The sequence below is a fragment of the Magnolia sinica genome, chromosome 19, assembly GCF_029962835.1.
Source record: "Magnolia sinica isolate HGM2019 chromosome 19, MsV1, whole genome shotgun sequence".
In the NCBI taxonomy this organism is placed as follows: Eukaryota; Viridiplantae; Streptophyta; class Magnoliopsida; order Magnoliales; family Magnoliaceae; genus Magnolia; species Magnolia sinica.
Genome location: NC_080591.1, coordinates 26,345,112 through 26,368,506, shown reverse-complemented (window position 1 = coordinate 26,368,506; position 23,395 = coordinate 26,345,112). Strand labels below are relative to the sequence as shown.

Genomic DNA, 23,395 nt, shown 5'->3' with positions numbered 1-23,395 from the left:
GCTACAAGAAAGGCATGATGGTCTAAGGAGATCGCAATTAAGCGCATAATGAGATTTTACGAAGGCTCTTACAATGAACTCCCAGCCCATTTACATGGGTTGAGGAGGGCCAACCTAGGAATGGTAACTGTTGTGCTTATTAATCAATAGACGAGTAGGTTTGAAAGATGTTTTGTTGCTCTTAGAGAGTGCGTTAGAAGTTTTTAAGCTTCTTTGTGAAGAGTGTTGGTCATCGACGGGAGACATCTAAAAGGTAAATATAATGGTTTTCTATTCGTAATTACAACCTTGGATGAAGACAATTATATCCTCCTAGTAACTTTTTGTATTGGAAAATCAGATAACATTAGTAGTTGGAATTGGTTCCTTACCCACCTTAATTGTATGTTAGGGTATTTTTTGAGTTTTGTTAGTACATCAGACTGACATAAAAGTTTAATGAAAGAAGTCTCCGAAGTCGTCCGATACACAATCCACGGTTACCATGCCTACCATATTTATAAAAACTTAGTTGACACATTCAAAGACAAGTCATTAAAATGGTATTATTGGTGGGTTGTAAAGACATGTAAGAGTCTGCATTTGAAAAGTTAATGCACGATATTGAAATGGCTAATCTCCTGTACACATAGGTTGACAAAAATAAGATACAAAAGATGGACATTTTCGCTTTTATAGGAAAAAGATTAAACTTGGTGACTATTAATATATCGGAGTACGTTAATTCTTTGTTTAAGGAAGCAAAAAAGTACCCGATGACCATACCAATAGAGATGGTCATATTTAAGATTCAAGAAATGTTATACAAGAGGAGAATTTACATCGTCATTTACTGGATCGTTGACACTATGGGCGAATGAACAACTAAAGGGTCATCTACCGAAGGCGTGCAATGTCCATTGTTATACCATTTCTCGAAATGAGTATTATATTATAGGAGATTATAATGACATAGTTAACTTCAGTAAGCTTTCATGTACATGTTGCGAGTTTGACATCAAATGGTTATCTTGTTTGCATGTTCTTTCAGCATGTATAAAGTATAATTTTTCTCCTTATATATACTGCTCCCCATTATATATGGCTCAAAATTACCGGATCGGGTATAATGAATCAGTGTACCAAGTACATGACAAGAGCATATAGAAAATATCAAACGAATTCAATGTATATTATGTGAAAATTAAACCCTCATGATAAAGGTGGTCAGTTGGAAGATCGATGAAGATGAGAATTCATTCACGTGGAGAGGAAAAAAAACAGTAAAGTGTGGAAGGTACAAACAAACAGAGCATGATCGACAAAAGTGCAAGTTTCCAATACTAGAGGAATAATGTATCATACTTTCCCAATAGATATGCACATTAATGTATTTTTTGTGGTGCGAATTAATGAATTTTTTATTAGAATGTAATTAATGCGAAGTATGTTACGTGTGTTAAGTGAATGTAATGTGTCAAAGGTCTTCTTTATAAGAAGAGAAGTATGTTAAGAGTATTATGTTGAGTCCATAGTTCACGATAGTTCACAAGACACAATAATCCAAAGACAGTTCATAAAAAAACTTCAACTAAGTATTTGGTGAAAATTTAACGATTATAGAGATGTTTGACTCAGAACTTGGTCAAAATTAAAAGGTACTTGGTGAATTTTCACCGAGTATAGAGATACTTGACTGAGAACTCGGTACTCAGTGAAAATTCATCGAGTACAGAGATGTTTAACTCGTTCAAAATTACAAGATACTCAATGAACATTCACCGAATACAAAGATGTTTGACGAAGAACTCAGTCAAAATTACAAGGTATTTAGTGAATTTTCACTGAGTACAGAGATGTTTGACTGAGTACTTGGTCAAAATTTCAACGTACTTGGTGAATTTTCACCGAGTATAACCGAGTTCTTTGACAAAAGTACAAAGTACCCTGTGAATATTCACCAAGTACAAAAAAACATTATTCACCATTCACAAATTATTAAAAAATTTTCACCATTCTAAATCACTATTCATAAATTAAATTTCACCATTCACCATTCACCATTAATTATTAACAAATCACCATTCACCATTTCAACGCAATAGTTAAACGATTAATAAAACAGTAATATGACACAATATTCACTAAGTACAAAGTTGTTTGATCGAGATAAAAAGATAACATTTACAATATATTACAACATATCGTAGAATTTTCTTATTTCTCTCATGCATAAGAGTTAATACTCAAACAATCATGCGCCAGCGAGTTCCTAAATATTTGAGTATATTGTTTTGAGACATGTTTATTACAAATAGAATCAAATATTATTATAAATCTCATAAAGATGGTAAACAAATTAACCATAATCCAAAGTAAATATTTACCAAAAATCAAGTGGGGCAGAACTTACAATTTTGAGGATATGCTGCTCTAATTTCGTTCCGCCTTTTTTTGAAGAATGTTATGTATTTGTAATAGCATAAGCAACTAAAAATGATGATTTAACTCAAAGATGATATATGAGCAAAATAGATGTAAATCAATGCATATAAATTGAGAATACTTACAACACTATCAACCTATACATCTTTCACCCAATTGAGCTGAACCAAATTTTCGGTGTTGAGTCTTTGTTTGTATCATACCAAGTTTTCAATTCTTGAACTTACTCATTTGATAACACTCTAAATGGGTCCATCTACATATCGCAGGTATATGAGAAGTATTAAAGTCTTTACATTCTTCAGAGTCAGTGATAATGCTAAGAGTTGTATGAAAGACATACATGGACAAAAATGGAGATTTCCTGAAGTAAGAAGGCTTCAAGGGCCTTTTTGGCCTCCATTTATTGGCAGAAGTAGTTGTACTGCTTTCTCTTGTCTCTCTATCATAATAGAGGATTGTCTCTCCATCTCTTTTGTATCCTTTATCACAATAAAGGATTGCATCTCCACATCTTTTTTGTCCTCTATCGTAATAGAGGGTAGCCTGTCCAACTTTTTTTTTCTTCTACAAAGTAAATAAGAGTATTTACTCAAGTTCACATAAAGTGTTATTGTAAGAAATGGTTGTCTCTCCATCATAACAGTTCTGACATAATATTTCGCATAACACTTCACAAAACAGTTCACAACTCTATATTCAGCGAATATTCACCAAGTACAAAGATGTTTGACCAAGAACTCGGTTAAACTTATAACGTACTCAGTGAACATTCAACGAGTATAGAGTTATTTGATCGAGTATTCAGTCAAAATTACAACATACTCAATGAATGTTTACCAAGTATAGAGTTGTATGACTGAATACTGGATCAAAATTGTGAACTTTTTGTGATATATTAAGGACATAATACTTTATAAAAGAGTTCACGAGTAACATATCATAGACATAATATATCATAAATATATGCATTAATATGACCATCTTCTCCCTCTTCTTCCTCGTCAAAACCCTTCTTTCTCTTTAAAACTCTTCAAAACCCTTTGTTGTAGTTGGGATGAGATTAGTGGAGTGGGGGCAACGTCATTGGAGAAGATGGAGGAGGACTCTCAAGCTTGAGGGTATTTTTGTTTTAAAAAAAATAAACCATACAAATAGAGTTTAATAATGAAAAGTAGGATATTGAAGTTTTACTTACATTAATACAGTAAAGGTGAACTCTATTGTCTGAAATTTCTCCCCAATTTTTCAAATAGGCAAATGATATGACTGTGTATGGTGCTCAAGAAATTTCCTACTATACGACCCATTTATGGCCCACGAACCTTTTTAAGCCCACTTATTTTTAGCTCCTGAGAATAAGCCCCAGCTGTACGGACGCACATTTACTGGGCCAAAATGCCCCTGCTTTTTCAAAAGCTGGGGTTCCCTATGGCTACGGATTATAACCGTAGCCATTACAAAAAGTGTATGGACTGTCGCACGGCAATCTGTGTACTTTTTTTTTTAAAAATTACATGGAGAACTTTATTCTACCTACATTTTCCTCTAATACATATTTATATAAATATGTATATATAAGCATATAAATTTTTTCTCTCTTTTTTTCATTTCTTTCTTTATTCGTTTAACAAAAATCTCTTCTAAACCAAAATTAGTTACTTGACGCACCATATATGATTTTGGGTTAGGAGAAGCTACTTTAGCCAAACAACTAGGTCATTTTCCAAGATTCCATCAGGTCGATGGTCGAAAATCCATTTCATTCATTTCGCGGTCAATTTCATTCATTTCATTTACTTCGCGTTCAATTTTATTCACTTCACAGTCAATTTCAATCAGTTCGCGGTGAATTTCATTAACTTCCTGGTCAATTTCATTCACTTCGCGGTCAATTTCAATCACTTCATGGTCAGTTCCATGCATTTCATGGTCAATTCTGGCGATTCCCCTTCACTTCACGGTCAATTCAATTCATTTCACGGTCAATTCCCTTCACTACATGGTTAATTCAATTCATTTCACAGTTAATTCCCTTCATTTCACGATCAATTCCATGCATTTCACGGTCAATTCCGACGATTCCCCTTCACTTCATGATCAATTCAATTCATTTCATGGTCAATTTTGTTTACTTCACGGTCAATTCCATGCATTTCACAGTCAATCCCGACGATTTGCCTTCACTTCACGGTCAATTCCATGCATTTCACGGTCAATTCACTTCACAGTCAATTCCGTGCATTTCACGGTCAATTCCATTCATTTCACAGTCAATTCCGGCGATTCCCCTTCACTTCACGGTCAATTCATTTCATTTCATGGTCAATTCCCTTCACTTCACAGTCAATTTCGTGCATTTCATGGTCAATTCCCTTCACTTCATGGTCAATTCCATGCATTTCACTCCCTTACACTCAAATACACGTCCGAACTCATCTCTGCCATCCCTATTCCCTCAAATACACGTCCGAACTCATCTCTTCCATCCCTATTCCTTCTTTTCACACATTTTCTTCATTAAATCTTCATTCTACTATCACATTACATCTTCCATGTTCCATTCTACTCAAGGCTACCTGCATTCGTTTTCCGAGAGGATTGATAAACATGAAATGTTGTAGGCTTTTCTCCGAAGAACGTGTTTCACTTCAACGCACTCTTATTCTTTTTCTCGAACACGAATTTCACTGATATGACGGTCGTGGAAGGTAAGGACGTTTAAATTCTAAAGAAATTACCTAGAAGTTGTGGTTAATTTCATGCATTGCTAAGTCAATTTTACGTGGTTATCCAATAAACTTCAAGAAGTTCGCCGGGATTGACTGTGAAATGCATAGAATTGACCGTAAAATGAATGGAAATGACCGTGAAAGAAATTGACTGTGAAATGCATGGAATTGACCGTGAAGTGAAGGGAATTGACCGTGAAATGAATGGAAATGATCGTGAAGTGAAGGGAATTGACCGTAAAGTGAACGGAATTGACCGTGAAGTCAAGGGAACTGACCGTGAAGTGAATGGAAATGACCGTGAAGTGAAGGGAATTGACCGTGAAATGCATGGAATTGATGATCGTGAAATGCATAGAATTGACCGTGAAGTGAAGGGAATTGACCATGAAATGCATGGAAATGACCGTGAAGTGAAGGGGATTGACCGTGAAACGAAGGGAATTGATCGTGAAGTGAAGGGAATTGACTGCAAAATGTATGAAATTGACCATGAAGTGAAGGGGAATCGCTGAAAATGACCATGAAAGGTATGGAATTGGCCGTGAAGTGAAGGAGAATCGCCGAAAATGATCGTGAAATGCATGGAATTGACCGTGAAGTGAAGGGAATTGACCGTGAAGTAAAGGGGAATCGCCAAAAATGACCTTGAAATGCATGGAATTGACTGTGAAGTGAAGGGGGATCGCCGAAAATGACCGTGAAATGCATGGAATTGACCGTAAAGTGAAGGGAATTGACCGTGAAATGAAGGGGATTGACGGTGAAATGAATTGGATTGACCATGAAGTGAAGGGGATTGACCGTACCATGATGTTCCTAAACAGTTTAAGTGGAAAGGTAAGAAAATTGCATGTCCAGTATTGTCCTGGTGTCTAAAGCATGGCCCACTGGATGGACGGCCGTGATCAACTATCTAGGCTTCCGGGTGGACAGCGGATGGGGACTGTCATATTATTATCAAGATGGCTTTATCCTATCATTTCCTTCGTTAGATATTGACTTTTTTAGGTCCAGATACGATAGAGAGAGGGGCCCATGCACTAGGACAGTTGACCATGTGGACCCTGATGCTGTTGCACCATGAACTCAAAATCTAATGCTGATTGGACTATTCGAGTCAACTTAGACCCAGTTGGGCCTGATCTAGTTTCATACCACGAGCCACTCCCACTGGGGCTGTCAATGGGCCGTTGGTCTGGATTATTAGGCCTGAGGGCTTAAAATTCAGACCTGTTTTCAATTGGGCTAAGTTTGGACCATAAGTAACAGCCGTCAGTCAGCCCAAGTCCTGGCGGCCCATTAGAGACCTGGCCCATTGACACCCCTAGGAATCAATGCATCAATCATGACCTTCCATCTATTGGGTCCTAATATGGATCACAGATGCTTAAATCTAGATGAGATGATCCCATAAATTTGATCACTGGCCTTCAAGCAACCGCTCGAAATCTAGATGACATGATTGTCCCGTTGGTGCAATTTTCGAACCAAGGGCTACCCATGTCATGCAAGAGAGAGAGAGAGAGAGAGAGAGAGAGAAGAAGAAGAAGAAGAAGAAGAAGAAGAAAGAAAGAAATCGCAAGTTCGAAACAGAAATTTCAACTGAAATAAATGGTGGAACAAAAATACAGGACATGTGTTTTTCTTCTGTGGAATGGAAACTGATGGCATTTTGAGTGTTACATTGTATGTGTGGCTGGGGGTGGGCGTTTTCTGTAAAATTCAACTCAGCAAGCTGGCTTGGAGAGTGCTTCCTTCATGGCCTTTGAATATGTCTGGTGCTGGTAGGCCAGTGTCGATTCTAGAAGGTCCATTAGCGATGTCTTCGGGTTCCATCCTTAACCACCCAATCATAACAACAAGCACAAATTACCTCAGTAGAAGACACATAAAATCATCTGCCAGGCCCCACTGTGCCAATGGCCTAGGCCGAGCAGGTGGACCGCATGTTTATATTCAATGCAGATGGTTGACAATCCTTTCTGACATGCCCATTCTCTCTGAACATATGTGGCCCACCTGATCATCAATTGCTGTGGCCTGGCCGAATGCACGGTTTGGCTATCACCTCTGTGTGGGGCCTTTTATGGGGGGAGCTAGAAATAGTAAGGAGTTAAAGAAAAGATGGCATACCGAGCTGTTTGTTGATAATGGTCATGTCAGGAATGCGTTTGTCAGAGTCATCGTACCCTTCACCGTAGAAATCCTTCGAGCTTACATCGATGGTGGGTACCTCCAATGCAGGCTCACCGGATACTTTTGGATACACCTGAAAAAGGATTTTATTTGTTTTATTTTTAATACCAGACTTGGCATTTGTGACTGAAGAACAGAGAACAAAGTAGGGACTGGTGTGGGGTAATCAGGATTGTTTGGTTTGATGGACCATCATGCAGTTGGGTCATAGCCCAAAACTCATGGACAGCCGAACTGTATTATGAGTGAAAATGCTTACTGCTGAAAGACATACCTTTACCATCATTTCTGCCAGTTCTTTCATTGTAACTTCATTGTCAGGATTGCCCACATTGAAAATATGACCGTTCGCACGTGACGGGTTCTCCTGATAAGTTCTCACATCAGAAGAATCATTTTTTGCATGTACAAGGATGAATAGAAGTATAGGAAAGGACAAGAGCACTTACAATCATCAGCAAAAGTGCTTCGATGGCATCCTTTACGTAGAGAAAGGTCCTTTGTGACTGACCACCATCAACAAGCTTAAGTTGCTCGCCCCGGAGAAGATTCTAAAGAGACACATGGTGTGGGTCAGTTGATCCAAGGAAATGAATCCCGAGAATATATGTGACAAGGCCCGAAAGTCAGGCCGTTTAAATCATCAAGTGGTCTATGCATGTGCAAAAAAAAATGGGACAGTTAAATCATCCTTGGTCCACCTGATGACTATGCGGACCTGTTTTTCATGCCACAATGCATAAACCATGAGTTCCACCTAATGAACAGAGTAGAGCCATGATTGGCTTCAACATGCACAGATCATATACAGTTAATGATTGCTTGGAATTCTATGAAGGAGAAGCTAATTTACATTACTGAAGCATGCAAGAACCCTAGGGACTCCTTCGCTTGGCCCATCAATGCCTGGTATGAAATCCATCCTCGGTCCGATCCAGTTGAAAGGCCTAACAATCGTGAACTTGAGGCCATGTTCGTGACTCTCAGCTACATACATGCAAACTACCAGTCAAGAGAACAGAACTAAAATATAAGCCGATAGAAAGCGCACGTTTGTCGTGATGCTTACCATATATCAGCCTTTCAATCATTTGCTTAGCGCAGGCATAGGACCACCTCTGTTTCTCTATTGGGCCGAAAACGCAGGGTGACTCGTCTTCTTTCAGGACATAAAATTTTGGATCCTGCTCAACATGAGAAGTGGTGAATTTGGAATGGGAATTTAAGAAGTAACAGGACAATATGATGCTTTTTGTCTCAAAAACATCAATGCTGCATTTGGATCAAGAGGTGAATTGAATTGCAAAACACATATATCGAAATGAGGAGGATCCCTTAAATCACATTTACATTTCTTTCAGGTCCAAATGGAGAGTAATGTATTGAAATCCAGACTTTTTAGACTAACGACTTCAATTCAATAGCGAATCCAGACAGACCAAAATGTGTACTACCATTGTAGCATGATGGTGTGATTGAATTAAAATGTAATAATAAAACATCTAAAGAAAGCAACGGATGCGATTTCACTCCTATGGAAAGAAAAATGGCTACCGAAAGAAATGGTTGCAATGTTGGGTGTGATTCCCCATCATGAATGTACTGTGGCAAGCCGCACTTTGGTGCATTTACTACTAAATGAATTTAATCAATGCAATGCAGTTCAACTAAACATCCAAACACATCCCTATATAGCGAAAGTTCAGGAGATATTTCATCCTATCTTACAATGTATGCAATGGGAAAAGTCGAAATCAAGTAGTATGGACCTCATTAGAGTGCTGAAAATCATCTACTCATACAGGCATGCCCATCTGGAGCTTCCAAACGATGGGTCCAATGTGAATGGAGCATAGCCAAAAATCATAGTGACTGAATGATCGGTGACATCAAATGAACAGGAAAAAAGGCCAGCAGTCCATATTCAACAGGGGAATGATAAGTTTGGATCATCATACCAATGCGATTTTGGGTTTTGCTACATTGACAACGGGGCTCACGATTTGGACAGTCCAGATTGGCATACACATTGACCACTTGTACAATGGATCAGTCACAGCATACATGGGGTATCTGGCAGCAAAGGTTGCCACCCAGACCATTCATAATCAAGGGTATCACCCAGACCATTCATAATCAAGCTTTGATGGGCATCTAATATCATCTACATCATCATCTTACAATCCTACTATAACTGAAATATTAGACATGAAAACAGATGAACCGTAGTTGCGCACAGTCAATTCAATACATCTCAAGAAACCGTCTTTCTGATTCATTTTGGTGCAGTCACTGATATTTTTTGGCTAAACTCAAATGCAAGGGAATGGCGTTGCAACGACATAGTGAGGCCGAAAAAAAAAATCTCTCTCATACAAAAATGAAATGAGAAGAAAATTTGGATGATCTATACTCAATCAGGAAACAAATAGACAGAGACACAAAATAACCTGAATTTTAAGAAACCGTTTTGATTTTCAAGAAAGTGAAGACATGAATTAAATAAAAATGCATAGTAAGATCAAACAGAGATACAAAAACAACCTGAATTTCAATTATTTGAAAATATGAATGACCAAAAAAAAAAGAAAAAAAAGAGGAATAACATGAAGCACATTGGTAGAAGAAACATCAGACCTTGACCCACTGATCAAGAACTAGCCCGTGCAAGTGAGATGGAGCAAGGACATCACGATACACATGACATCTGAGTCTTTCATCCATTGACGGCTACTAATGAGAAACATGGATGGTTAGAGAAATGCCCAAGTGTGTGGCCTGGCCTATATGTGGACCACTTGCTGTTCAGGTTAGGGCATGCTCATGGTGGGTCCCACCAGATCATTGGCCTGGGTCTTGTGTTCATGTCTGCCGCTCTCTCCATCATACCTGGAGAAATACAGGAAGCATTACCTGCCGAAGGGGGTGATCTTTCGGAAGGAAACTCCCGACGGTCTTCCCATAGATTTCACACGTAGAGAAATGAATCAAGCGCTTCTTATACTCAGAACAGAACTTAACCTGCAATAAGAATCAAAGAAATCAAGGAATGCATACCCAAATAAGCAAAAAAGTAAATAAAAAGAAAGCATCACAGCCCGATTCAAGAAACCATTGAATTCCAAGAACCCACCACTGGAATCGCATCGATGAAATTGCTGTAGATTGTATCAAGCGGCCGCTTGTTGTAATCCGCCGGTGTGCAGATCGCTGCAAGATTGATCGTCTGCGCCACAAATGTACCCCGGAAAATATCAGCACAGACAGATATTTCAGGCATGGAAGGGCCTACATTCCAGTGATCTAGACTGTTCATCTGGTGGGCCACATAATTTCTTAGCCATCTATTTGAAGGCAAACAATCAGATGGCTGGGATTACATTCTTGGAGAGCATTTCGCAGCACCAACCATCCATAAAGGGTCCCACCCAATGAATGGCTCAGATTGCATAAGTGGAACTCCAATCGATCTTTTTCTAATAAAAAGAAACCCTAAGACAGATCGATGGGCAGGGCAGAAATTACGAGATCGGCGGTCTTGATCAGAGACTCGAGGCGGGAATCATGCTTGATGTTAATCTTGTGGAACTCGAAGCGGCTGGAAGAGGGGCAGCTTGCCTCGAGGAGGTGTTTGATCTTTTCTTCAGAGACGTCGATCACGATGACCTTGTGGAGGCTTTCCTCGGCGAGCTTGTCGCAGAGATGGGACCCGATGAATCCGCCGCCGCCGATCATGCAGATCGTGAGCGGCTCGATCGGGTTTCCGTCCAGATCGAGTCTTGCCATTGAACTTCAGAAAGGAGGATTTTTCTCAGAGAAGATTGCACGGAAGAAGAATAAGTACGGGACTCTCTCTAACCGTTTTTTAAAGAAGAGGAGGGAAGGAAGTATGCAAATGACGAACGGTTCAGGGGCATTTTCGTAAATAGATGAAGAAAGACGATTTGATACTCTGCCGGATTAAGATAGATGATACGCATGCACTTAGAAAATGCAATCGCGGAGAAAGAGGTAGTTAAAATTAAACTGTTCAGATTATGGGTCATAGTTTAGATTTATTGTAAACAAAAATAAGTTGGTTATTTGATTATCTGTTGCTGGATTGACGGATATTGATTGGACGGTAAAAAAATGGAACACACCCAATGGTTCTATTTCAATAAATGGACGGTCCAGATATGTGTGGATTGAAGGTTCCCACTTCCCACGTGTGCATTCTTGTGGGTAGTGCACTTCCTCTCACACTGACACGTGGTTTACGGCCTTTCTCTCACACGTGGCATGTGGCCAGGCACACGATGCTGAGTTGTACAAGTGGGGCCATGGATGATTGATCCCAGCAGTTGGTGTGATGAGCCTTACACTGAAAGTTCCATCCACCAAAAACCTTCCGATTGAAAGATCTCAGCCGTAGAATATTTGGCCCTTTTATTGGTGGAATACGAACCGTTACCATATTTTCATAACCATCTGGTCCTCGGGATGCCCATTGAAGGGTTAGGATATTTCTGAAAGCGGGTCCAGGCCTGGATCGGGTCCAGGTCTAGTGCAGTTTCTGTAGGCCGGAAAGTAGGGCCACCTAGACTAGGGAGCCGATTAGGTGCGGCCCCGGCCTCACCCAAGACGGTGCGGCTCTTACTGTGGGGCCCACCTTGATGTGTGTATTCTATATTTACTCCGCCCATCAGTTAAAAATCATTATAGGGCACGAGAAAAAAGAAAGTATTTATCAGATCGAAATTTCAGGTGGACCATACTATGAGAAAAAGTGATGATTGTATGCTCCCACGGTTACCACTGTTTAATGTGGTATGGTCCACTCTATTATTGTTCTTTCAATCCCGGTGATGTGATTAGTGCGTGCGCTGGGATTGAACGTGTGGTTCAATTTAAACCAAACAACTACAGCCCGACAGGTAAATGTGTCGAAAATTTATCAAATATGACTGTCATCATATGTTCAACCACTTGTATTACATTACTTAAGATGATCAGGCAATTATTATAAGGTGGGGTTCATCATCTGAAAATTGGTTACACATTTGTCTTTGATATGGAAAGTGTTTTTTTTTTTTTTTTCAATATAAATAAAACAAAAAGAAAATTCTATACTCGACCACGGAGAACAGTTGCAGAATGCTTTTACGGAAGGAGAACTTTGCTTCATACTCGGTGCATAAGTGTGAGTTCGAATTACAGTTAAAGTTAACTACTTAATTACTGCTAGAGATTATACTAAGCAATGTAAATGATAGATAAAACTAATGGTTACACTAACAAATATAAATGGTAAATAAAGCTATGGATTACACTAAAGAATGTAAATGATAGACAAAGTAATTGAAAAATAAATTTAATTTGGTTTCTTCTACTAAATTCATTTATTATTTATACCCTTAATCTGATCATCTGGATACTTCTCATATTCTTATAGTTGTTATAACCATTTTATCATTATTAACCTTTTTGAGCCTTTCCTTAGTTTGCCACATGTACATATTTTAAATACACTAGCCAACTCCATACATTTTAAACAAACTATGCAAGTCTTGTAAAATTACACGTCTCTTTTTAATTAGCTCTCGTAAGAATGAATGGAAATAGGGTACAACATTGCCCCCCACACCACTTCACCTTTGGTAAAAAGTGAAAGCAACGTGTGACTCCTCATAAATGTGGTCGTTCTATAAGACACGTAGCGATGCCTCATTTATTACGCATGACCGAGTATAACGCCCCAAAAATCGGGGGTCGAGCAAAGCTCAACTCTCGAAATTCAACACATTACTTATGCAATATAGATAATGATGTTTAAATGTTATCCATATTAATGTATTAAATATGAGTGAGATTATACTAAAACAGCATATCATACTCCAGAGGTAATTTGATTAAGCAAGCGGAAGACTGTAACATGCATATTTGAACAAATAAATGATTTACAACCTCCAGATTATAAGTACGTAACTGGGCTGAATGTTTACATGTATTGTTTCCAAAGTTTACAAAATGACAAAAACATAAAGTGTTCAACTAATCCATATATCCCTGTAATCCCGGGGACGTAGCTATAGGTCTACACAGACCCGCCTGAGAGTTGCACATAAGAGAACTCCTCCTCATCGTCTAAGAAATCTTGCTCTGTCGCATAGGCCTCGCCATAACCTACATCTAAATTAGAGTCTGGTTGGTATTTTAAAACACCGTCCCAGAGTGGGAGTGAGTGATCAACTCAGTGGTACTATAAGACAAAGGTTAATATGTTATCAATTCAATCAAGCAGTAATGATAAAGCAATACAGCAATCACTTCCTAATTACTCTTGTTAATGCAGGAATGATATGCAGTAATGATGCATACCCTCGTTTGCACTCCCTCAGCGACTTCATCTAACAATCGTGCATGGCAAACTCCTTCAACGTGTGCTTCCTCGTCAAAGCACATGCAAGGCGGTGCATGGTCGTATTAGCCACGTAATTGATTAGGCTTATTCATACAGCAGTTTAGGAAGTCAAGGTACCTCCCTTTATATCATCAACCCAAGCAGGGATCCATTTAGGGTCGTCAATCCTAGTTAATCACATACGATAGGCAAGTTGTAGGGCATCACCCCTAATGAAAACAATAGATAGGTAAATTCAAGTGCTTATACTCAAGGTCACTATGGGAGGCTCGTCACTTGAACATAGGCCGATAGCTCGAATACGGTGTCCCATACACTACCATATTCGGCTCACGAGTTTGAGTTGCTCACTGGACACTACGGGGAGGCTCGTCACCCCAGCGTAGGCCCACAGCTCAATCACGTTGTCCTATACACGACCATGCCCGGCTCATGAGTCTTAGTGGTTCTTGGTACCATGGTTGAAACGGGTTTTACATTGGTAAGTGGTACCTTAGATTCAAGCAGTAGTGTCCATACATGGTAAACACACAATAGGCCAATCAGGTTATTTGATAAGTTCGATTGGTGCAAGCGCATGCTAAATTAATCGGTATGGAGCGCATAAGCACTCCACGTGGCCTAACCACTATCGACAATCACCATACGGCTCGGATTCATCGAACGTATCCAATGTAGCGAAACTAGTTTAGCCACTCAATCGGAAACCATTACCGATTGCCTGGACTATGTAGTAGTCCCAATCATACTCAAATGCAATAGGTAGTCACATATGTTAATCATAATAACATTTAACAAATAATTCAAACATAATTCTCATTTGAGCATTTTATCAAACACATTGAACATGTTGTTATACATATGCATTTCATCCATAAATCACATAGTAGCAATTTACATTACATGAAGAAAACTATAGATATGGATAAGGTAGTTGAGAATCTTGTCTCAACACTCTTATTAAAAGCGATTCATCAAACAATTTCTCATTCAAACATTTTATCAAACACTTAGACTACACATTACTACATACATGAACTAAATTAGTTATAGCATATATTATGGCAAATCCTTTCATAAAGGAGTTGTCATACATACAACAAACATGTATTTTAGATTAGTAGTCATGACAAGCACAAATCATAATTGCAATTTCACTCAAACATTTCAACAAGCACATGGAATGCATTATATATTCACATAGTTCACACACATGTATAATTTATTGCATACATTGTAACTAGAATCATATGACAGCAATAAAGTCAGACATAAATCATTGCTGATATTGAAAGCCTTGAAAACCATAACCTAAACGTTTATAGTCCGCACCTTTCGTCGGTTTGCTCATTTCGAACTCGGTTCGAATCCTACGCACCAAAATACAGAACAACGGTTACCTAAACATTGAAATAGGTTAGCTATCACGTCGATTACTCTATTTGGGCTCCTAACTCAAGATTAGGGTTAGGATTCCTTACCCAAATCGTAGCCTAACTAGGTTGAGTAGCGTAGTAGAGAGGCGAATCGGTGTGTGGAGTTGTGGGAAATGATCCCAACAACGATCTTCAAGAACCCTTCTTTCTTCCTTCCTCTTTTCTCTCATTCTCTCTCTCTCTCTCTCTCTCTCTCTCTGTCTCTCTCTCCTAGGGTTTCTAGGAAATTCGTATAAGGGAGAGAATGGGTAGTTTAAGGGCCTTATATAGGCTCAAAAGTGATGCAAATGGCCGCAGGGCCCGGTATACTTAGCTTATATCCAAAGGGTGTCTGTTTTTGACAAACAGGGCCCTTAGGAAGGTCCATTTCTTACCCACATTATGGAGTAAGTTCCTTGACAATGGATCTATACAAGAACTGTGTTTATGGTGCGATCTGAGAAACTGATCGGCCGTGAAGGATCCGTATCAGATCAATGGTCATCGTCCTTCGATCAGGGCCACAAGTATACCAGTAGGTGCAAGAAAATTTTCCTAATCCATGGGTGTATTTGGGTCAGAAACTGACGGTCTGAAGTCTTCAATTTCTCCCGCAAGCAAACGGTCCAAATCACTTAAGTTCTGGTTCATTTTCTAAAGATATTCGTATTTCTCACACACTTCTCTCAAGGCTTAAGTTGTGCGTTTTCACATACTATTTGGGATCAATTCCCGCGATGGTTGTCAAGCCCAATAAGGCAGTCATAACCCTATAATTTCGCGGTCATCGGACTTTCGATGTACGGTCCGGGTCCGATACGGAATTTCAATGTACTCCCGAGAGCAACTGGGTTTTAGGATTTCTCCGAAGTTTTTAAGTAATATTGAGTTAGTGATTTTAATAGTTTTGAGTCTTGCAGTTCGTATAGATAGTGGCTTAAGCTAACCTACCGATTAACTTAGTTTAGTACTTAATTAATTTTCGTTTAATTTTTCACAGTATATGGTCTTTAGGGATTTTTGCCTGAGGTGGTACTCGGGTCTTTGTACAGATTTTTTCGAAACGTTATATCGAGATAATTCCGAATGATGGTCATGTTTTCTTCAGTTTTTTTTTTAAAAAAAAAAAATTTAACAGAGAGATTCCTATGGCGATGCGTGTATAAGTGTCATACCATATGAGATCATGATTACACCCTTATTAATGCACCTGATTTTGGCCGATATATACCCCATTTTAACATGTTTCTCCATTTCTTAATCTTTTTTCCTTATTTCTTTGCTTTTGAAATTCTAACTCTCTCTTGTACTAACGATGGTTGCTTCCTCATCCTCTGTCTCTCCAACCTTCCAATAAGAATACTTAATACATGCATTAGAAGGTCCTTTGCAAAAAATTACTACGATATCATTTTTAAATCGTCACTTGATAGTTATTATTACCTTAACCAGCCTTCCTTACCAGAATTGAAGTTGATGAGATCCGCTTCTATCCAATTTACCTAACAATTTTATCATTTATCTTCTCTTAACATGATATAACTCACATACATTAGTATGCTGGACCGATTTTAAATTAGAAAGTAATGTAAGCCCATTCATCTACGTTGTTACACTGGATCAACTTATAATAGGAAGTAGCGTAATTTTCTTCCATCTACGAATGGGCACTAGATCGCAAGGGAGATCTTTACTTTTGCTTTCCGTGGTGTAATTTCCTTTGTTTATGCCTAGTCGCCAGATTAATGACTAGTTATACATAGTGCCTCGTCATCTACACTACAAAAGCTAGATTCAAAAGAATTATCTTTATAATTTTGCTTTCTTTTCGGTTAATACAATTTAGTTCATTCTATTCATGTGTTGTATATATTAGATCATTTCGACTATCACGGTAAGAAAATTTTATTTCATTTAAAAGGGAAAAAATATTTCATTAAAAAGATGAATCATGGTGAATATAAATTGATTAAATACGTATATATAAGTGGTTTTTTTTTTTTTCTTTTTACAAGTGGTTAAGTAGACAGCTAAATTATTTTAGTTATCAGTCATAAGCGGTGGATCTCAATGCTTGGACCTGAAGGTATTTGGCTTGACTCGGGTTGGACAAGGTTTTGGCATACCTGACACCGTACACACACACACACACACACACACACACACATATATATATATATATATATAAACACTTGTGCCCTAACTATCATAAAGACCTGGCAGAATTCTTGGGGACCACGATAATAGACATTGGCACTCGATTTTTTTAAAATTTTGGATCCATCTGGTAGAGGTGTACCATATCAGCACGTTTGGAAAGCGAGTACAAGAAAAGTGAACTCGCTTGAGTTCGTTCAGGACCACCTTTCCTAGATTATCAACTGACTCGTTCTTTAGGAATTACATGATCCTAGACCAATTTGAACTGATGATTCAGTAATCTAGACCGTTGGTTAGTGTGTCCCATCTATGGATGGACTTCGCCCCATATATCTCTTCGATTGGCAGATCCTACTCAAGATTATTGGTCCTTTATTCATTTGAACGTCGACACTCTCCGTATCTTTCTCTTACGAACCATCTAATTTTAGATTGAAAACTAAAGGTGAAGATGTCATGTGAAGGAAATGTTTGGGCCATGGGCCGTCCATGGCTGGACGAAACGGACCAATGGTCTTGATTGCTATATCGTGGGGCCCACTCGTGAAAATGGAAAAACGAAGCAATCCAACGGTTCTTTGATGACATCGCGGTAGGACCCGAATTTCCAAAAGAGCCCGGGCATAAAAAGCTCTGTAGATCCCATTGATACGTGTATATGATCTACTCCGTCCATTTTTTGAGCTTGTTCATGTTGGGACGTGAGTCCATAAATCATGCCTTTCCAAAAGTCCATACGATGTCTGTATGCCATCCACTCCGTTCTTCAGGTGGGTCCCACCACGAAGAATAGAAAAGGAAAGTTTTACCGTTAGCCTCATCTGAAACTTCTGCGGGCCCCAGGAAGGTTTCAAATTTCAACGGGAAGCTTCCCAATCCCACTTTTCCCTGTGGTGTGGAACACTTTAAGTTTTATATCGGATTTAATTTTGGGCTTACGTCTAAATATGAGCTGTTTCAATGATGGACGGATTGGATGTCACACATATCACAGTGGGCCCCACAGATCTTTATGTTGGGCGGGCTCCGTGGACCACCGAAGGAAATCTGCTACCTCCACATGCACGTGCGTACATACATGCCAACCTGGCATATTTGGAGATCATCCAATCCGTGAATTTAGTGGGCCAAATAATCAGACAGTTCAACTATTAAGTCGGCCGGACGACCACAGCGAACAGCCTAAAGAAGTTGCAATTGTTTGTAGGCCGTCCATTTTCCTCTCATCCTTCCAGCCACTTTTATATTAGAACGACATGATTTTTCTAAAATATGATCTACAACATGGGTCCCATCTGATACACGGATTGGATTCTCACACATGTAGAAGGCTAACACGTGTGACAACGTGAAATGGTGTGGGTGGGAAGATGACGTATGCGGGCCATGGAACCTTTCTAAGATATTAATTAAGCAATCGGTGGTCCCACGTAGTTTCCACGTGACCTTCTAGAAAGAAGAATGTTAATGCCACAAGCTCGCCAGCACGTGCACTTGATACATGTGCGAAGGATCCTGGACGTTCATTAACATGTCTCCTTATTTCGTTGTCCTATCCAGAAATAATGCTGGCCAACCCTTCAACTGAACGTCGCCTTCACTTTGGTTGGGTGCAGACCGTTAAATATTATTTTATTACCATTCCATTTCTTCTTACACGTGTCGACACCTAATAACTGGACCCTGAGTAAATGTCCTGGATGCTTTACACGTGTCCCCGGTCGGCAGGGTGGGGTATTTGCTTTTGACAATTGGAGAATTTGAAGAGATTGTACGCGGCACACATTCGGGCTGGCACACGTGTTCAAGCCTGAATTATTGACACGTGGGGCCGCCATGCACACGGAATAGACCAAGATTGAATATCGAGTGGGCCACACGCGTACACTGAAGTTCCTGAGCAAGGATGCTGGGTGGGGCCAATGTATGTGAGAAATCTATTCCGTCCATCCGTTCAGGGAGCTCACTTTAGGGCATGAGAACAAAAATTAGGGAAAGAAATTCATACCGTTGAAACCTTCCTAAACTCCACCTTGATGTTTATATGATATCTAAACCGTTTATAAGGTCATTCCCAGTGAGATTAAGTGAAATCACAAGAAAGATATCCTGATACAAAGCATTTATGGCTATAAGAATGTTTCAACGGTGCTCACTGAATTCACACGGTTTCCTCTCGTGTGACTCACTTAAGTATTTTATACACCTCATTTTTTGTTTCACGTCCTAAAATGATCTCAAAAAATGGATGGACGGGGTGGATTTCTCACAAACATCTCATTGGGCCCCACCCAACATACTTGTGGGGGGAAATTCATGTAAAGGCTTTCGTTGGAAATCCGCGTCCCATTAAAAGCAGCCGGTCATTCTTTTTCTCAAACCACGTGGATTTTGTTGTCGTATGGGCCCAACGTACTATTTACGTTTATTCATTGGAACTGAAAAAATCTTAAGCTTATAATAGTCAGGACAATCCTAAAAAAATAAAAATATCTCTATCTTTTTCCAGCCATTATCCTAACAGCATTGATGTTTTTAAAAAATTAACTTTCATATCCTAAAATCTACCTTCGGTGAGATAAGTTTTCGGGAGGCGATTAGGATCGTGATTCAGTAGGTAGCTCCTCACGTGACAGGGGCACAAAACGTGTCAGAGATCCGTGAGTACGGCACACGTGCCTGGAGTCTGGTCCATTCATCACGTAGGGAAAACCCTTGAAATATGCTATAGAGCAAAATTAATATTGGATTGTTAATCATCCGTGTCAAACTGTTACCAAAAAATTAGACGGTTGACATAAAACCCCACGGCTTAAATTCAACGTGCATGTGTGGTTCAATTAATGAGCATACTACACTCATCTTTGGTATATGACAGAATAACATCAAGCATACCTGATGAACGGCCCTGATCTTTGATCCATGTGCCGCACTCATCGATCTCTGACACGTATTCTGCCCCGGTGACACCCTTGCCACGGGTCCTTACTCTTACCCGAGTGGTAGACTATCAGGAGTTTCAATACCTGGTTGAGGGCCCGAGTACCCATACGTGTGAAATCCCGCCATGGGTGAGTGTGTGGTGGTGTGTGCGCGCGCGCGTTAAAAAACAAAAGGTTTTGTAGAATATCCTTACTCTTGCTCCGGTGGTGGACTTTCAGGAGTTTCAACACTCGTTCAAGGGTTCGAGTATCCATTGATGGTGAAATTAGAATATACTTATTCTTACGTGTGGGGCTCACCCTGGTCTATTTCATGGCATCCAAGCCGTCCACAAGGGCTTAACAATTTAAGCAATAGGACCCACGAATCAGACTAATCCAAACCTATCACTTGGTCCATCATCTGAATTTAGAGGCTTTTTGGCGGTTGCTCATCTATTTCTCTTGATTTTTTAAAATCTGCGTGATCATGATAGGGTCCACTTGATTGTTTGGTTGGAATGCATAAAACAGCATGGTGGGCCACACCATATAAAAAATGGACAGTCTCCCAACAACCTTTGGTGGCCCACGTAATGGTTAGGTCAGATTATTATTATTATTATTATTATTATTTTTTTTTTTTTTTTTAAGCATCTTAATTTAACGGTGTAGCAAAGAGCAAGATTCGTCGATCTGTCTCTCTATTTGGTTTTTGTGATAGACGCTATTAAGTCTCACCTTAGATGGCAGAAGCCTCGTTTGAAAATCACAGCTCGCGACACGTGTTAGCGACCAGGCCAATGACGCAGGAATGTACGTGATGAGGTCGAGCGCCGCCCTAATAGGGGATTCCGAATTCCGAATTCGCATAATTGGTCTTGAATCTATACTGACATTCTTAGAATATATATATATATATATATATATATACTATGCACTCGACCTCGCTATTAGCTCCCGTTAGGTTAAGCTGTGTGGGCCCTACCGTGATACGTGTCGACCATCAACACCATGCATTTGATGGGTACCCTCTAAATTATGGGATATCCCAAAAATCAGCCATATACGGAACTCAGGTGGGCCATGCCATCTAAAATCATGTGAAACACTGTTAAAACATATAAAAGCACTTGGTGGGGCCCACATGAGTTTTGAATGCTGCTGAAACTTGGTCTGAACCCTCATGTAAGTGGGACACACATAATGGATGGGCTGGATTTAAAAATCACATCTTTCTAGGCCCAAAAAACTAATTATGAATGTTTTAATGGTGCACGGCCCCTCCCACTTCTGTATGTGGTGTGGCCCACAAAAATCACGGATTGACTTGATTTTTGAGACCTAGGCCCACGACACGATGGAATGGTGCATCTGACTGATGGGTTTGAATTTTGAAACGCATCTCGGTGGGGCCCACACAGCTCAACCTCATGGGACGGGCTCGTGAGGTCGAGCGCATGGTACCTTTTCCCATATATACATATAAAACAAGGTTAGAAGCTCTTAAATAATAACATAAATAATTTTTAAATTAAATTATAACCAGAACTCTCATGGATTATAACTTACTATAAATTGTAGACGGCCATTATTTCTATTAGACATCCTGGTTTTCGGCCCAAAAATAATAAGTATTATATGGCTTGATCATGCTATTCTTTTAATTTTTCTAAACACTTTTCAATTGGACAAAACTTCAGATCCAATGAATAAAGAGTTATAATTAAATTAATACTTATTTTAAACAGTAAAAATGAAAATAATATGGGATTTTGACATGGATAAGATGGAATCTTGCAAATTTAGTGTGGGCAGCCAGCACAGCTGCGTTGGGTGGCTAAAATAGCTTCCCCACCCTAAAATCATATATGGCAAGTTATATAACTCATTTTAGTTTGCCAGTTATGACCATTTTAAAGTTCTAACGGTCCAGATCAATTCTGCTTTAGACTGGACCTTTTCTGGCCCATCTTAGCCATGAAATTGCACCTGACCATCTCTACATCAGCCCTTCATTAGGTAGACCACATGAAATATACTGTTGACTGATAATTAGGAAGCTCCAACTTGTATGTGAAAAGGAGTGATTGGGAACATAAGTCATCGGTCCAATTTCAATGGATAGGTTTGGCTGACTTGATGCGTGGACTATATCATGCTCACAATGTGAACTGCCCGATGAATGGCCGAGATCTCTGACATGCGTGCCGTAAGGCCCGGATCCTTCACACGCTTTCGGCCCCTCACGTGAGTGTCTCGTAACTACATGACGACCCCTCTTCACATCTTTAGCTGGGCGCTTTTAATCGCTCGGTGGCTGTTTGTGGTGGATTTGGACCGTCTATCCGGCAGGTCCAAACATGAAAGCTAAAGCACCGAGATGAGATGATCCCAACCGTCACTTTTCTTAGACTAGGGGACCACTGTTGGGTGATCCGAATCGTCAATGTGATAAGACAGTCAGGTGATGTGGACAACTCCGAAAGCTCCTAAAGACTTTTTCCTTTAAAAGTTAAAACTGTTGTGTAGATTTCTTTCCAGCCGTTCATTCGAGGTTGCCTCGCTGAATCATTAATCCATGATTCCGTTTTCTGGTTATGCCCCGTACACGTTAGGCATGCCGTTGCCACGTGTACGGTGCACGATTTGACACCTGAACCTCGCTTCATTGTAGCTAGTGACAAATCTCTTTCTGCTCAATTTCTCGGCTAGAAATTTCTCGGGTGATTTTAAAATTTCTAATTTCTCACCAAACATTATCGATAAAATCTTAATGAAATAAAATCCTTAGCATGAGTAACACATCAGGGGTATGAAACGTTCATTCATTCGGGTGGTATAAAAATCTAATCGGCTGATCACAAGCATCCGATTACTATGGAAAATGAACAGCTAAGATTAAGTAGCAAAATAAAATAGCTGTATTCATCATCTCGAAACATCTACTAGAAAGATCTCATTCCATATTACTTATGATATTAAAGTAGCAATTTAATTTGGTAATTTTTAGACCATGACATGATTCCAATAGATCCCACACATCATTCAAAAAGTTTGATTCCCGTACGTACAACCCATTTAAATTGATAAATAAATTTAAAATGTAAAAATATATATACATGGTAAATGGTACTACCA

At 39.4% G+C, this 23,395-nt stretch overlaps 1 protein-coding gene across 1 annotated transcript; it reads right to left on the bottom strand.

Moving 5' to 3' along the window:
• Positions 1-6,799: 6,799 nt before the first annotated feature.
• On the bottom strand, positions 6,800-11,205 carry LOC131234840 (UDP-D-apiose/UDP-D-xylose synthase 2-like). Its single transcript, XM_058231819.1, has 9 exons — positions 10,881-11,205; positions 10,489-10,581; positions 10,269-10,376; positions 8,425-8,539; positions 8,209-8,342; positions 7,805-7,906; positions 7,630-7,722; positions 7,293-7,428; positions 6,800-6,996 (listed from the first exon to the last, which is right to left on the bottom strand). Exons 1-9 carry the CDS (start codon positions 11,139-11,141, stop codon positions 6,887-6,889), a joined length of 1,152 nt encoding a protein of 383 aa, XP_058087802.1. The 5' UTR covers positions 11,142-11,205; the 3' UTR covers positions 6,800-6,886.
• Between the last annotated feature and the right edge of the window lie 12,190 nt (positions 11,206-23,395).

What these genes read in the sequence shown, in the direction of transcription:
- LOC131234840 (XM_058231819.1), bottom strand. Translation starts at nt 11,141, where the DNA reads ATGGCAAGACTCGATCTGGACGGAAACCCGATCGAGCCGCTCACGATC. An exon ending in TGATCAAGACCGCCGATCTC is followed by an intron (nt 10,582 to 10,880) that starts GTAATTTCTGCC and finishes TTTGTGGCGCAG; the next exon opens with ACGATCAATCTTGCAGCGAT. An exon ending in TCATCGATGCGATTCCAGTG is followed by an intron (nt 10,377 to 10,488) that starts GTGGGTTCTTGG and finishes TTCTTATTGCAG; the next exon opens with GTTAAGTTCTGTTCTGAGTA.